The following is a 14684-nucleotide window of genomic DNA, read 5'->3' on the forward strand; positions in this document are numbered from 1 at the left end:
CTTTCAAGGGAATATGATGAACTTATGGAGAAATATGAATTCCTTAAGTGACAAAATTTCAATGCTGAGAAGGAATTGGTTGAGCTTCGGGAAAATGTTGATGCTCTTGGATCTTTGAAGGAAGAGGTGGATTGGTATGGTAGGCCTTCCATTTTGGATGCTCGGATAGATAGGTTGAAGTCCTCCCTTACTGACGGGGAGAAGCGCTATTAGAAGGTTTCTGAAGATGCGACTAAAGCATGTTGTGCATTGGAATTGGATCGGAAAGCTCTTCAGCAGAAGAAGGATGATCAAACCAATGCGTTGAAGGCTCTCGAGGAGGAGATGACTGATGATCAACAAAAATCTTGATAATCTCTTCAATGGGAAGTAGAGGCCATGTGCAAGGTCCGAGATGAGATGTTGGAGTTGGCTCGGTTGTTTTGTCTCGGCTTCCCTATCACTACTAACCGACTGAACCCTTTAGCAGATTCTACTGAGAAGAATATCAGGGGTGGTCTTGCATCTAAGGAGCCGGGTGCCGACGCTTGAGCATCATTTTTTTATTTTTCCTTTTATTTGCTCCTCTAATATTTGACTGTGAATTTGTGCCTCGGTTTGTTAATAATAATTTTATATATGTATTTAAGTTTTACCTTCCATGCTTGTGCTTTTTGGTATAATATTTCTAGTTTTTCAACCATCGTAATTGTCCAGCTGGGACTCGGGGAGAATTAGGATTTGAAGATAGATAAGGATTGATTTGAAATCCTGTAATTTGCATCCTTGTTTTCTATAGAAAACAATTAATAATAATTGCTTAAAGTGTAAATGACCTTAAGTCTTTTATGGATCCGTGTATGGTTGTTACGCTTGGAAACGTGTTGCGTTAAGACGTAGGTGATGTCTCAATAGAATGCCTAGGTAGTAGCACATGGTTGGGCTTGCACGGAGGAAACGTTATTGTAGTTTGAAGGGTCCGTATGTAGGATTGAAACCAGTGGAACACGAGTTCGGCTCTGAGTGTTTATGCTCCTAGTTGTACCTGTAAGTGTTTCATGGCAGACCAACTAGACGCGATTATTCCTTAATCAATTTTACATGGATAGGGTATGAGTCCTGTTAATTGTGGTGGTGTTTCGATTTTATACTTATAGACGGGGGACATGAAATCGACTAGATGTGGCCATGTTTTGAAATACGCTTCGTGTCATATAGGATATTACCCGGCCAGAGGTAGAGGATCTTCATCACTGCCCCCGAGGCGATAACTTGGATCAAGATGAACGTCTTCCGACTTCACCACACTCGCCCTTGGATTGGCTATATCCAGAGGGGGTGCGCAAGCTACACTTGAAAGCGTGTACTTATTTGACAAGGGGTATTTGAATGTTTTATTCGGATGTGCAAAGCGTCTCTGAAAGCATCCATGGGGAAATTGGTTGTCGTAGTCAGACGTGAAAAGCGTCTCTGACAGGTCCTCTGGATTCTGAAGGGGCATTAGGCGTTGCGGGAATTGATTTTTGTAGTCGGGTCCTCGAAGCGTATTTGTTTGCACCCCTGATTTTTGAAGGTGCGCAAGGCGCTGCGGGGAATTGATTGTTGTAGTCAGACGCTCAAAACGTATCCAACAACACCCCTGAATTTTGAAGGCGTATGAGGCGTTGTGGGGAATCGATTCTTGTAGTCAGGAGCTTGATGTGTATCCGACAATGCCCATGAATCTTCCTGTGTTCAAAGTGTCGGGGGATTTTGAATATTGTATTCGGACGGGTAAAACGTCTTCGATAACACATTCGGGTCTTTTTAATTATTCCTCGATTCGCTGCAACGTGCATTTGCGTTTTTATGCCCTAAAAATGGAACAAGACAGAAAGCAGAACAAAAAAAAATAATAGCAATCTCTCTCTCTCTCTCTCTCTCTCTCTCTCTCTCTCTCTCTCTCTCTCTCTCTCTCTCTCTCTCTCTCTCTCTCTCTCTCTCTCTCTCTCTCTCTATATATATATATATATCTATATATATATATATATATATATATATATATATATATATATATATATATATATATATATATATATATATATATATATATATATATATATATATATATATATATATATATATATATATATATATATATATATATATAATTTTGCAGTTATATAATTAATTTACAAATACATTAATTAAATCTTGTGGTTGACTCTTGCGTATACCGCCACTTTCCTCGAATGTGGTATCTGGATGCCTTTAGGTTCGGCTGGCTCTGTAGGGTCGAGCCCTTAACTTGGGAGGATTCGACCACTGTTGTGCATGTATGACTTTAGTATCTGAATTAAGATAGACCGGTTTTCTTGGGATCATACATGCTTCAGGAGGGCTCTTGTCTGGCCATATGCCGAGGGGATTCTGACTGAATTTGTTGAAGTCGACAGATTTCTGACGCTCCTCCGGCTTCGTGTCGTGCATAATCTCCAAGGTAGTTATCGCATAGCATGTTCCATAGGCGTTGACCACTTTCATCTCTGAGTTGCACCCCGCTGACTTCCCTAGTTTTCCTCTGGGAAGAAAATCGGGGTGTTAGAGACCTTTCTATGGGGCTACCTCACTTACTCCATCGGCCGGATACCCAGATGGTCTTTAATCCCCTTAGTCACCTCATGTATGGGGCTACCTCTCTTCTCGTAACTCCCTTATCATGTTGGGATCCTTGAGCCTTGTTGATTGTCCATGACCGGGCTCCTGATGTTACGATGAAGAGATATCGAACATGAGGCTTTTACGATGATGAGATACTCGACGTTCATCATCCGGGTTGGTGTTTGATCCTCTGTGTCTCTTGGAGGTGATTCCTTCCGACCTTGTCTGTGTTTTGGCTGAACTTTTGCCTCGAATTTGATGAGACTCATCCAAAGGTGAAATTGGCAAGGACAGGCCCATAATGTTCCTCGATTGAGGGCTACATAAAACTCGACCGACCTCGAATTTGTGGATCTGAATCTGAAGGTGTCCACCGACCAGATTTCCCTAACGCTTGAGCTTGATGCCTCTGGTCGACCGAAACATTTCAATGGTGGGATTTTGATTTGAGGCTTCCATTGGCATCATTTCGAGGTGGTTCAGAATCGATGTTACTGCTTGTTCGGTGTCGGATCGGAGTTTGGTGGATCCAAACGAAACAAATATGAGATTTTGGCTTCGCAAAACTTTGATTTCTTCGTCGGAGATCTCTTTGGAGCTCATATCTGAGGATCGAACATTAAATCGTGAAAATCATAGGAATCAGAAGTCGGTTCCCACAAACTGCGCCACTGTTTCATTTTGGAACCAAAAACGGTGATGATTATGGAAACTGCAGTAGAGTAGAGCTTCTGATGCACTACGTTGATGTTGTTGGTGTAAGCCCTAGAGGCCAATAGTTTTGGTACTTGTATCGAATTATTTATTAATAATAAAAGACTTTTTCTTTATTATGTTTGTTTAATAAAGTCCCTAGAATAACTAGTCCGTTTAATGTATCAAGTGTGACTTAATCATGAGATCCCATTAAACACAAGGACACTATTCTTAAAGTATCCGTAGTCGAGCTTTGTTGTGAAGTGGGATAACATTAAAGCATTAAGACTATTATGTATATAGACTGATGATCACATCTCATGGATCATGGATAAGGAGTTATCAAGTCTTAAACATAAGTATGAATATTGAGAGTAATATTTATACTGGATTGAACCTCTATGAGAATACTATATAGAATGTTATGCTAAGTGTCATACGTTATTCTCATGGTGATAATGGTGCATATCACCCTTTGACCTGAAACCACTATGTATCCTAGATGTAGAGTCGAGTGCCTTATTACTGATCAAACATTGTCCGTAACTGGATGACCATAAAGACAGTTGATGGGTACTCCTCGAAGCATGCTGAGGGACATGAGTGACCTAGATGGAATTTGCCCATCCCGCGTAACAGGATAAATGTCTACGGGCCCAATATTGAATTGGACAAGGATAACACGGTCTATGCCTTGTGTTCAATATAAACATAAGGGCAAAAGGGTAATTGTACACATAAGTATTATCACAAAATGATTTGTCAGATCACATGACATTTTCGTGTCTTGGATAGCAGTGATGTGTTGCTAGATACTGTTCACTGTTTATTATGTTAAATATGTGATTTAATATAATTGCCAATGCCGCGAAAACCTATAGGGTCACACACAAAAGGACGGATTGATGAGAGATAGAGTAACTAAGGAACACCGTAAGGTACGGTGCACTTAAGTGAATTGTAGAACATCGTAAGGTACGATGTACTTAAGTAGAATACGAAATATGGTAAGGTACCACGCGCTTAAGTGATTTTGACATATTATAAGATATGGGTCACATACGCTTAAGTGGGATTTTTAGCTTGCAGCTCGCCCAAGTGGTTCTATAAATAGAACCCTTGTGCAGAAGCATTGGGGTAGTTGCAATTTCGTCTCTCTCTCTCTCTCTCTCTCTCTCTCTCTCTCTCTCTCTCTCTCTCTCTCTCTCTCTCTCTCTCTCAAAGCCTTCATTTGTAGCAGCTAACGTTGAGATTGAAGGAATCCGTTCGTGTGGACTGAGTAGAGGCGTTGTCACAATTCAACGTTCGTGATCGCTCCGTAGATCTGCATCAAAGGTTTCAATTGCGACAAGAGGTAACGATTCTATCACTGATCATGCCCATTCGTAAGGATCACTAAAGGAGTTTTTTTTAAATTCCGCTGCGTTTTGGATCGCTCTTCTCCTTCAGATGTGACACCGTGCATTGAAGGTTACGAACACTGCGCTTCTTGAACCAGAGGTATCGGGTTCGGTGCGATGTTGTTAACCAGTGTTTATGATCTCCAATACATTAGACCGAAGGGGGGACCTACTTAGTTAGCACTCCAACGTCCAATTCAGTTTAAGATTCAAGATAGTTTGTAGTTAAAGTGGAGATTAAAGATTGTGTACATGAGAGCCTTTTACGAAGGTATTTATATCTTAGATCAGACGGGAGTAGACTAGATAATATGCCTCTTGCTATTAGGCCTTTGCTCGGTGCTGAGTAGTGGATCCCGAGTCTTTAGCCGACACTGAACAAATACATTTTCCCTTTTTATTCTACTTAACAAAATTAATAAGTTTTGAGTGTCTTACCCAGAACTTCAATTCGACATATATTTCTCCATCATATTTGTTGTCTTCTACATATTTTTACAATTCAACTGTATCACAATCATTCTTAAATAATTTCATGGTTTTTTTTCACTACATCTTCTTGAAACTTGAAATTCATTCTCTTAAGTATGTCATGAACCTCAAAATAGGATCATAAATTAGTATCTTGACAATTATAGACTTACAATTCACCACCTTCGTACCTTAAGTTTTTCACTTCCACAAAGCAACCTTAAATAAACATGCATGTTGCAAACAAAGGAAAATACACGGCGTAAATATCATTACCATATATACACTACTAGACCATACATACATTGTATTTCAACTTCATATAGCATACATATCACGCATATAAAACCAATACAATCAATACATACCAAAATTACAATTAAAAAACAGATTCTCTCTGTTAACAAAAATAACATACAAGTGGCATTGTCATGTTAACTTCTTTCAGTTGATGTTAGTTGAGAGACTAATATTATAGACAGAAAACTTACAAGACGGGTATTGAAAAAAATAACTAAAATTGAATTTTGTTATATTTAAAAAGTCCACAAACATATTTAAAATTTAAAATAATGATTCAAAATCTCAACATGACTATTTTTTTAACATGAATATTAATTAAAACTCTAAAATCCACACACAAAAAAAGAACGTGCTATGCTGTTATAAAAAAAAATTATGAACCAAAAAACAACAACAGACAAATAGAAAACAATAAAAACAGCAAATTGTAAGGAACACAAACACCACCTGGCTGCGTGAGGTGTTGTGTCTCTCTTTCTTTCCTCTCCGATTATTCCTCTTTCCTTTGTGAAATTTCAAAAGGAAACAAAAGAAAACTATTCTTCAGTAAATCGTTTCTGGGTTTCTTCTTCATTTCGGTATATTTGTTTACTTTTCATTTCTTTCTCTTGTTTTTTTATTTATTATTGTTATGATATATAAATGCTTTTCTCATGTTTCTGAATGTGCATTGTATTATTCATGGTATATAAAAATGTGTTGTTTTGAATTTTAGATCAGGTATGTTCTCTTGTTTACACCACATTCTTGTTTTGTAAGCTTTATAATTTCCTACAATGTTTTTTTCTTCCTCATTTTGAACTGTTTCATTGGATTCACGTGTACCCTCTAACCCAAGTTTGAATTTTTCTTTTCTTTTGGGGTTTATATGGTTTTTTCTTTAGGAAGTAGCTTTTGTAAAATTTTGGGGACAATTTGATATAGGAACGCTTTTACTTTGTTGTTGTTTGTCCTTTTTCTTCTCTCTCTCTTTCTAACTTTTTCATATGATTGATTACCTTGGACCATCTAGATTCCTTGTGCATTGTTTCACACATTGCGCCAATTGATTCAAACTTTCATCTTTTTATGGTGTTGTTTGTTTCATACAGGAATAGGACAATAGGACATTAGTAGCTTGGGTTGAAAATGGATGTAGTTGCACTTAATTGATGTGTGGCATTGGAATTATAAAGGTAGAGTAAGGTTCTCCCTATACTGGGAGGACTTGGATTTGAGATTAGTGTGCAGTTCATTGGGAAATGGAAGATAATTGAGTTATCTTCTCAGAGACTCCGCTCTACTTGTATTCCAATCAAGCGGAGCTACTCTGAGAGACGTACATGTACAAGAAAGATGATTGATCAATTCGTCAATTTTATTATTCGGCCTCCCAGGTTAGAGACTAAATTGATGGTTTATTCCTTCCTTTACGATACACTTTATTTTGTTCAAATTTCAATCGAGTTACAGTTTCGGTGTATGTACTATTATGTCACATATACAGGGCTCAGTATAATCCAGATCAGTACCTATGGGAAAAGGAATTCTTCCTTGCAGGAAAAAAATATCAGAGGAAGGATTTGGAGGCAAGTATGGACATGTTTTGTTTGATACTACAATTCCAATTGGTCATTTTTGAAAGTTACTTCACGGTTACAATTTATTAGTTTCGATGAAACCTTGCAGCTCAAGAATGCTAGAGGATATACTTTGCAGTGTAGTCATTACCTCCCTTTTTCTGTCGCGGAAGATATTTCTCTTCCTTGTGTTGTATATTGCCATGGAAATAGGTATTCCGTTTTTTGTGCACACTGATATTGCTTCACTGTAGAGTCTCTATTCTTCTCTGTATCGATGTTTCATGTTCGTATGTACGTTCAATTATGCAGTGGATGTAGGGCAGATGCCAATGAAGCTGCTGTAATTCTTCTGCCATCAAATATTACTGTTTTTACGCTTGACTTCTCGGGGTCAGGCTTATCGGATGGTGACCATGTTAGCCTTGGTTGGCACGAAGTAAGTTTCTTCTTCAGTTTCACATATTATATTACATCTTTCGTGAACGGACAATTCAACACATTCATAAACTGGCATGCTTAATTGCTTATGTGTGTAATATGTTCGCTCAAGCTTAAGTTAACTTTTCGGTTACTTTTTTTTTAATGTATAAAAAACTCGTAAACTCTTTTTGTTTCTCTCTTTTTATGTCACAGAAAGAAGACCTCAAGATGGTGGTGTCGTATTTAAGAGAGAACAAACAAGTATCGCGTATAGGTCTCTGGGGACGATCCATGGGTGCTGTCACTTGGTATACATCTTCTAACAACTTGTTTGATTTTAGTAAAAATTTATGCTCTATATATTTATATTCTAAATTGTACACAAAACAGAAGAAAAGAGAGAGAAGAAACTAGCATACACGCGCATACATATACACATGAATAGATAGAATGTAAAAGTTTATATGGCTCCAAAGAGGTTTCTAAACCTGAGACTTAAGTGCTGAGCCACTTGTTTGCGAGATTCTCACGTGTAAATGACTTCTCATTTTGCTTTGATATGATATAGCCTTCTTTATGGAGCCGAAGACCCTTCTATATCTGGAATGGTGTTGGATAGCGCCTTTTCAAACTTATATGGCTTGATGATGGAGCTTGTTGATGTCTATAAAATTCGACTTCCGAAGTTCACTGTAATAATCTCTCCCTCTCTCTCTCCCTACTTCTATCTGAATCTATATGCAGAAGTGATTCTTTAGTTTGGTTAAAGTTTCTGATACTTTGTTGTGTTTGGTTCACTGTTAGCTTAAAATGGTTGTACAATACATGCGGCGGGTTATTGAGAAGAAAGCAAAGTTTGATATTATGAACCTTAACTGTTTGCAGGTATGGATTGTTAGCTTTAATTCTACATTTTCTTTTTTAGAATTACGATTAGAACGTACCATTCTCGTTGTGGTAACATTTATTTTCTGGCTATACAAATTGTTAAGTAGAGTTATTTCCTTTCCATAACTTTTTTGAAGTAATTAACTAAAAGCTTACAGGCAGCACCGAAGACATCCATTCCTGTTTTATTTGGACATGCTAACGACGACGATTTTGTTCAGCCTCACCACTCTGATCTCATCTCTGAATCCTATGCGGTACTATATCAAACATTTTACCTATTGTTTATCAAGCAATTTGCAGTTCTGCACTCTCTTCGCATAAACAGAACGTCTTTCGCCTCTAAATTTGTAGGGAGATAAAAACACCATAAAGTTTGAGGGTGATCACAACTCTACTCGACCACAGATCTTCTACGATTCAGTTTGTATTTTTTTCTACAATGTCCTCCGCCCTCCTCATATTCCTAGATCTCGTAGATTTGAGACATATTACAGTATGAAGGATACAAGAGTCGGTTCTCCTGAGGATGAGGTAATTCGGCTTTTATCAGGTGAGTTTTAGTTGAATAATAGAATCTAACTTATTCTTGGTATCTTGCTAGGACGTATTGTATGATATAGTCTCTAGTTTACAGTCTTCAACTACTGATGCTGCCAGTTCATCTTCTGCTTCTACAACCATTTCAAATTCAATCCTATCCTCGGTAAGTGAAATTCTTTAAAGAATTGCTTCAATGACAGTTATAATAAGACAAATCTTCAATCAGTCCATAGCTTTTTTGTTTAATTTGTGAATTGCTTGTGATGCAGGAGTCTGTGATTAGAAAAGAAACAACACATGGCTGTGGTGAACTTGTAGATTCAAAGGTGATTTTATTAAGCTGTTTTTTGTCCACGTGCCGATTTTGTTTGCTAACTGTTTGTTATCAGCATCATTAGTGGTTTAAACACATTGATCTGTAAGTCCTGAAAATACTTTTGATGATTCTGCAGGATGAGCAAAATTCTCCAACTGAAGATTATTTCTCATACTGTGGCTCAACAAGAGAAAGCTTGGTTGGTGATAATGATTCTGAGGTATTTGTAACACCTTTGGGAAGTATGAGAGAGACATTGGAAGAACAAAAAGAAGGTGAAAAGAATCAAAAGAAGAAGAAGAAGAAGAAAGCTGAAACAGACGGAAAGAAACTGAAACCAGACAGGTTTGAGAAGCTGGAGTCCTTTAGTCGACGCCTGCGGCTCTGCCTTTTGAAGGGATCTGCCCATCAAAGACACAAATCCTCTTGATTGCTGTTGTGAGATCTTCATCTAACATTACTATTTTCATAACATCAATGTAATAATACAGTACAATTTTAAGGCAATCCATGAAATTCAACTTGTATATGTAGCTTGATTCTCTGTCAAAAAAGAAAAACTTGTATGTAGCTTGATTCTTTTCTAGGAAATATTCTACATGTTTTCGTGAGCAAATTATTCCACTATAAATTAACTTATCAATTATCTACTTTCTTTTTACAAAACATAGCCTTAATTTTCAAGAGAGTATAGTATGAGTATTTTGAAAGTATAGAAGATGACAATAACCTTTCTACTAACCCAATTCAAATCAATTCTCTAAAATAATTAAATTAAAGGCTGTGTATTTAGTCAAGAATTCAACTGAAAACTAAAATTTGAAAATCTATGAAGAACAAGTTCCTCCATCAACTAAGAGTAATACATATAACACAAACTAAGATACTGCATATCCTGCAGAATACACCACCAAATCACATATTCCTGCCACCAAGCTTGTCCAATTCCTCGCCACTTCTTGTAGACATTCCTAAATCAGAATCAAAGTGATCTCGGCTAAGGAAAACAGGTTGCTGGTATGACGGCATGCTTGACTCCAGTATCTGATGTGGAAGCATCATGTCTGGATTTGAATACTCTCCTTCCACACTTACTCGTTGCTTTTTAGTTGATCTCTCGCCGTTAGGACTGTCAGCGGGAGAACCGACTTGGCAACCGGAATCTGGCGTCATCGGTTCGTGGTGAGATGAAAAAGATTCAACTGAAAGACTCTTTGCTGGTGTGTGATCTTTAGCAGCTTTTTCTGGGTCGGGGGTTGCCGGTTCAGTCTTATTGTCGAGTTCTTGTTGGCACATATCTCCTGGAGTTGGTGCTGCAATACCAGAGCCAGGTGCTTCTGAAAGAACCCCACTGAGTCGCTGTTGCTCTTCGATTATCTTTTTCAAATATTTTCCCTGAGCTTCTATCCTTAACTGTAGCTGTCTCTGCACCTGTTTCACAATGAATAAAAAATCAGTTACAAGATTGACATAATATATAGCTGATAGATCGGTTCGACAAGGAGGTATACCTCTAATTGTTCATGTAGACGCTTCTGCACCTCCATTTGAAGTTTTAGTGCTTCATTAATTTGCATTCCCCTGAAGACATTGAACATTAGTTATTTATACCACCAAGAATTCGTCAAAACAATCAAGATCCTTTGATACAAAAGTTAGATTTTTTCTCACTAACAGGTTTTGAGGCATTGAATGCCTAACAAAAACAGAAACTTTTATTACCAATAAGCTTCCTTGTATAATTATGATAACCCAAAAGCATAAAAGGAAGCTATACTCACGATGAACCATCTAGGTTGGAAAGCATGTCCCCCGTTTCTTTCTTGTCGGCTTTTTTCCCTTCTATTGACAGTTAAAAGTTATCAGCAAATTTAAAGGATAAATCAAAGTGAAAAGGAAGTTCAATACTTTAAACGGACTAAGAACAATAAATCAGTAAGGCCTAAGTATTTTATATATGAACATATGAATGTGTACAACAACAACAACCAAGCCTTATACCACTAAGTAGGGTCGGCTACATGGATCAACTTTCACCATAATGTTCTATTCAGGACCATGCCTCTATCCAAATCGTTAATCTCGAGAGCTTACTTAATAACTTCTCTAGTATTTTAGGTCTACATCTACCTTTAGTTGTAAAACAATGAAAATTAGATTTGCGTACCATCGGATGAGGAGTCAGGTAAGTATTTTGCTAGTCGGTATTTCTGTATGCAACAAAAAAGTAGAATGAACACTTAAAAATGAGAATAATGGAAAATCAAGTTAAGAGGCTCTAAAGCGCACAATACCTGCAAATGGCTCTTAACATGGTAAATGGTTAATCCTTGTACACCCATAACTCTGAGAACCCCTTTAGGCGTGGCACCTAGGGAAATGAAAATTTAGAGATTTAAAACACTGTTATGATATGATATGGAAAGTTCAAGCTTGATAATTTCTTCGTCCAAATTAGGATATCGAGCCAACAAAAGTATTAGACATTTGAGTCACATATGCAACCAATTCTACACTATACATTTTCAGCTAACAAAAAAGGGGGTATATACTCACGATCAGGCCCGCCAAGTTGAGCTACCGCATCAACAAAGCGTTCATGTAGCTCATGTGTCCAGCGCAAACGTTGTTTTGAGTTGTTGGCAAGACTGTTTCCTCCACTACCTGGATCCATTCCGCTCCTACCACAATCTATGTTCTGATCATGAACTAATGAATTGCTTCCAATTAAACTCGAATTAGGAACATTCTTTGGATGATACATTTGTCATTTATCTGACAGTACATAAAAAAAAAGTGAACAGAATTTTAATAATATGAAAATTAATACAAGCATCTCTAACTTAATTGCATATCGTATTTGAAATATCAACACGTTCTGATTTCAATTCTTAATCAGAATCAGCTCAACTTTCATTATTTATCCTGAAAACCAATGGTTCATTTGATCGGAATTTAATAGATTAACACACCGGTGACTTTCCGCAAACAGCAACATCCAGCATTCATAGTTTCCTTGCAAACTAGTATTACTGAACCCGTACACACAAAATCACGGTCTTGAGTAAAGAGTATATGGAGGCGAAACCAAATATCATGCAGGAACCTAAATAATTCTAAGATGAGACATTTCACAATGGATCACAACTTTAATAACAGTAAACAGAATACAAGTCTTCTCTACCTAAAACATCTTTCTTTCGTCCTTCATTTCTTCTCTAGAAAGAGCCAAGCCTCATGAAATAGACACACTAATACCATGTCTAAGAAACTTAAACTCGGCCAATTTAGGTTAAAACTTGTCATATTTTCATTTGGCCAAGGCAAAATACATAAGCATTCATATACATAATCTATAAGTAAATGACACTTAAGACCCACAACAGAAAGAAAAAAAAAACTCCAGCATAGCACCAAGAGGTGAAAAGCTTACATCTTTGAGACTAACTCTGAAGAATTCCCAAATTCTCATGAGGAAACATAAAACTTCACACACACACACAAAAAAAAGCAACATAAAAACTGAAGTGAAAGCTTAAAAAAACAAACTTGATGCCTAAGCTGAGACATTAGCATGATGGGGGTGAAGCTCAAACTAAAGATGTCAAAAGGGTGACCAAAAATTCAAAAAATTCAAAGAATCAAAACCTAGAGAGAGAGAATAAAAAGAGTGATGACATACCCAGAAAAGATGAGATCTAGAAAGTCCAAGGAAGCATACAAATTTTCGCCCCCTTCAATTTCGGAGGTCTTCTCTCTCTTCCTGAACAGTGAGATATGAATATGAATATATGATACCCTCCAATAAAATTTCTCCTCTTTTTTTTTCTGGGGTTGCTATTGTTATCATCAAACAAATAGACAAAAATACTCTGTTATATCATATCTTTTTCTCGGAAGAAAAATTATAAATAGTATACTAAATTTTTTTTTTTTATAAAAACTATGAGAAATAAAAAATTAATAAATATTGAAAAATTTATATGTGTATATTTAAATAAATATTTTTATTAGGGAAGCAGGTTGAAAAGTTATTACTCATACGCGTTTTTCGGGTTAAAAATATTAGTCCAAACGCTTTTGAAGACATTTTTCCTCAGCTAATTTAATGTTTGTGATACCTTTATTTTAAAACTGATTTGACCAATCAAACCATAGTTTATAGATGTTGTGATTTTTAATATTAAAATAAACAATTGTAGTATAAGCTAGAGTTGAAAAGTGATAATGGAATGAGCGGCATAACTCTTTATCAACCATGTAGGACAAAGAATAATCTTTAGAATTAGATATAATACAATAAATAATAGACAATAAAAAAAATTTAAGAAATATAAATGTGTTTTTAAGATTAATTCTATTAGAATTAGAATTTAGTCTGATTCGTTGTTCAAAAAGGAGAGGGTTGTGTTAGATTGGAGACTCAGCGTAAATTTTTATTGAATCTCTATGACATTAATCAAATACGTAATAGTGTGAATGACTCTAGTTAGGGTAAAAGAGTAAGAATTGTTGCATCAATGTATGAATGTGGTGAAAAATAAACAAGAGTTTGTGAGCGGGTGTAAGTAAAGAAGTTAGTTCATGAAAAAATGATTCATTTTAGAACATGAAATATAAACACATTTATTGGAAAATCTATGGAAATAATGGACGATATGGTTAGGAAGAAAATCAATTTCATCATGGAGTTTTCGTCATCTTTTTATCTTACTATAGCTAATACCTACTTTAGGAAGAAAAAAAGATGAACATTTTATTATGTATAAGACTCTGGGTAGCATGTTCTCAAATAGATTTATTTCTTATTATAAAGTCAGACAAGAAGATTTGCTTGGATTGTAAAGTTATCCGAGAGAGAGCTTAACTATCCAAAATAGAGTATTGGTTATAGATGTAAGAGTCTATAGGGGAGCAAATAGAAAACATTCACATGGGAGCTCCACAAATCAAATGGTGGCATTTGAAGGGAGAAAAACAAAGGGAATTTTCAACATAAGATCTTGGAGGGAGAGTTCTGACAGTCACAAGAAAGTGAAAATAATACGTGGAATAAGATTACCCAAAAGATTAGAAAAATAGCTAAAGAGAAGTTGGGATAATCAATATGTTTTGGACCTAAGGGTAAAGAATCGTGGTGGTGTGGTAAAATGAAAGTGTTTAGGGTAAAGTTATAATAAAAAATGGTGTTTTAAAGAATGATCCAAATGTAAAAATGTTGAAAGTTGTGAAAAGTATAAGAAAGCCAAGAAAGACACAAGAAACTAGTGAGTGAAGTAAGAGCCCAAGCTTTTGACTATTTATACCATATTTATTAACTAAGAAAATGGATATTTATACATACGCTTGTTAAGGGAAGAGAAAGTAAGCCAAGAATTTTGGTTCAAATGAAGTATGTTAAAGATGAAGAAGACAATGTCTTGACTCAGGAAAAAGATAAAATGATTGGTGAAAGTCGTATTTCTA

The 14684-nt window shown here is 36.3% G+C and overlaps 2 protein-coding genes across 2 annotated transcripts; one reads left to right on the plus strand and one right to left on the minus strand.

The window, feature by feature from the left end:
• Positions 1 to 378: 378 nt before the first annotated feature.
• Positions 379 to 9788, plus strand: LOC127111946 (uncharacterized). Its single transcript, XM_051046207.1, has 14 exons — positions 379 to 517; positions 6205 to 6209; positions 6669 to 6865; positions 6976 to 7057; positions 7158 to 7261; positions 7361 to 7487; positions 7685 to 7779; positions 8040 to 8163; positions 8276 to 8356; positions 8518 to 8616; positions 8714 to 8893; positions 8964 to 9065; positions 9172 to 9228; positions 9355 to 9788. The coding sequence occupies exons 1-14, from the start codon at positions 379 to 381 to the stop codon at positions 9646 to 9648; spliced, it is 1686 nt and encodes a 561-aa protein (XP_050902164.1). The 3' UTR covers positions 9649 to 9788.
• A 176-nt stretch (positions 9789 to 9964) lies between these two features.
• Positions 9965 to 13122, minus strand: LOC127076137 (myb family transcription factor PHL7). Its single transcript, XM_051017704.1, has 7 exons — positions 12901 to 13122; positions 11775 to 11993; positions 11513 to 11589; positions 11386 to 11428; positions 11000 to 11060; positions 10730 to 10799; positions 9965 to 10649 (listed from the first exon to the last, which is right to left on the minus strand). The coding sequence occupies exons 2-7, from the start codon at positions 11980 to 11982 to the stop codon at positions 10134 to 10136; spliced, it is 975 nt and encodes a 324-aa protein (XP_050873661.1). The 5' UTR covers positions 11983 to 11993; positions 12901 to 13122; the 3' UTR covers positions 9965 to 10133.
• Between the last annotated feature and the right edge of the window lie 1562 nt (positions 13123 to 14684).

Source organism: Lathyrus oleraceus, chromosome 1 (genome assembly GCF_024323335.1).
Source record: "Lathyrus oleraceus cultivar Zhongwan6 chromosome 1, CAAS_Psat_ZW6_1.0, whole genome shotgun sequence".
NCBI classification, from domain to species: Eukaryota; Viridiplantae; Streptophyta; class Magnoliopsida; order Fabales; family Fabaceae; genus Lathyrus; species Lathyrus oleraceus.

What these genes read in the sequence shown, in the direction of transcription:
- LOC127111946 (XM_051046207.1), top strand. Translation starts at nt 379, where the DNA reads ATGTGCAAGGTCCGAGATGAGATGTTGGAGTTGGCTCGGTTGTTTTGT. An exon ending in TGAACCTTAACTGTTTGCAG is followed by an intron (nt 8,357 to 8,517) that starts GTATGGATTGTT and finishes AAAAGCTTACAG; the next exon opens with GCAGCACCGAAGACATCCAT. An exon ending in TCGGTTCTCCTGAGGATGAG is followed by an intron (nt 8,894 to 8,963) that starts GTAATTCGGCTT and finishes GTATCTTGCTAG; the next exon opens with GACGTATTGTATGATATAGT.
- LOC127076137 (XM_051017704.1), bottom strand. Translation starts at nt 11,982, where the DNA reads ATGTATCATCCAAAGAATGTTCCTAATTCGAGTTTAATTGGAAGCAAT. An exon ending in TCAACTTGGCGGGCCTGATC is followed by an intron (nt 11,590 to 11,774) that starts GTGAGTATATAC and finishes TCATTTCCCTAG; the next exon opens with GTGCCACGCCTAAAGGGGTT. An exon ending in ACCTGACTCCTCATCCGATG is followed by an intron (nt 11,061 to 11,385) that starts GTACGCAAATCT and finishes AACTGTCAATAG; the next exon opens with AAGGGAAAAAAGCCGACAAG.